General features: G+C 65.5%; 1 protein-coding gene across 1 annotated transcript in view; it reads right to left on the reverse strand.

Annotated features, from left to right (window-relative positions):
* The window catches only part of LOC104913016, a gene marked incomplete at its 5' end in the record, with an annotated part of 2,461 nt that overhangs the window by 1,054 nt on the left and 1,077 nt on the right, over positions 1-330 (reverse strand). The window contains one exon of the mRNA XM_010718000.2: positions 6-325. Within this exon, the coding sequence (XP_010716302.2) occupies positions 6-325 (320 nt within the window). The remainder of the gene's footprint in view (positions 1-5; positions 326-330) is intronic.

Consider the following 330-nt stretch of genomic DNA (forward strand, 5'->3'; position numbering starts at 1 on the left):
CCGGCTTCTGCGGCTCGTCCTCGTCGTTCTTTTCCAGGTCGATGTTCTCCTCCTCCTCCTCGTCCTCGCTGCGGTTCCGCGGGGTCCAGGTCATCTTGTTCTCCTTCTTGAGCCGCCGCCGCGCGTTGGCGAACCAGGTGGAGACCTGGGTGAGGGTCATCTTGGTGATGATGGCCAGCATGATCTTCTCGCCCTTGGTGGGGTACGGGTTCTTGCGGTGCTCGTTGAGCCAGGCCTTGAGCGTGGCCGTGGCGTCCCGCGTCGCGTTCTTGCGGTACGCGGGATCCCCGTAGGGGTAGGAGCCGAGCGGCGCCGCGTACGGGTGGTAGC

Source organism: Meleagris gallopavo, chromosome 13 (assembly GCF_000146605.3).
Source record: "Meleagris gallopavo isolate NT-WF06-2002-E0010 breed Aviagen turkey brand Nicholas breeding stock chromosome 13, Turkey_5.1, whole genome shotgun sequence".
In the NCBI taxonomy this organism is placed as follows: Eukaryota; Metazoa; Chordata; class Aves; order Galliformes; family Phasianidae; genus Meleagris; species Meleagris gallopavo.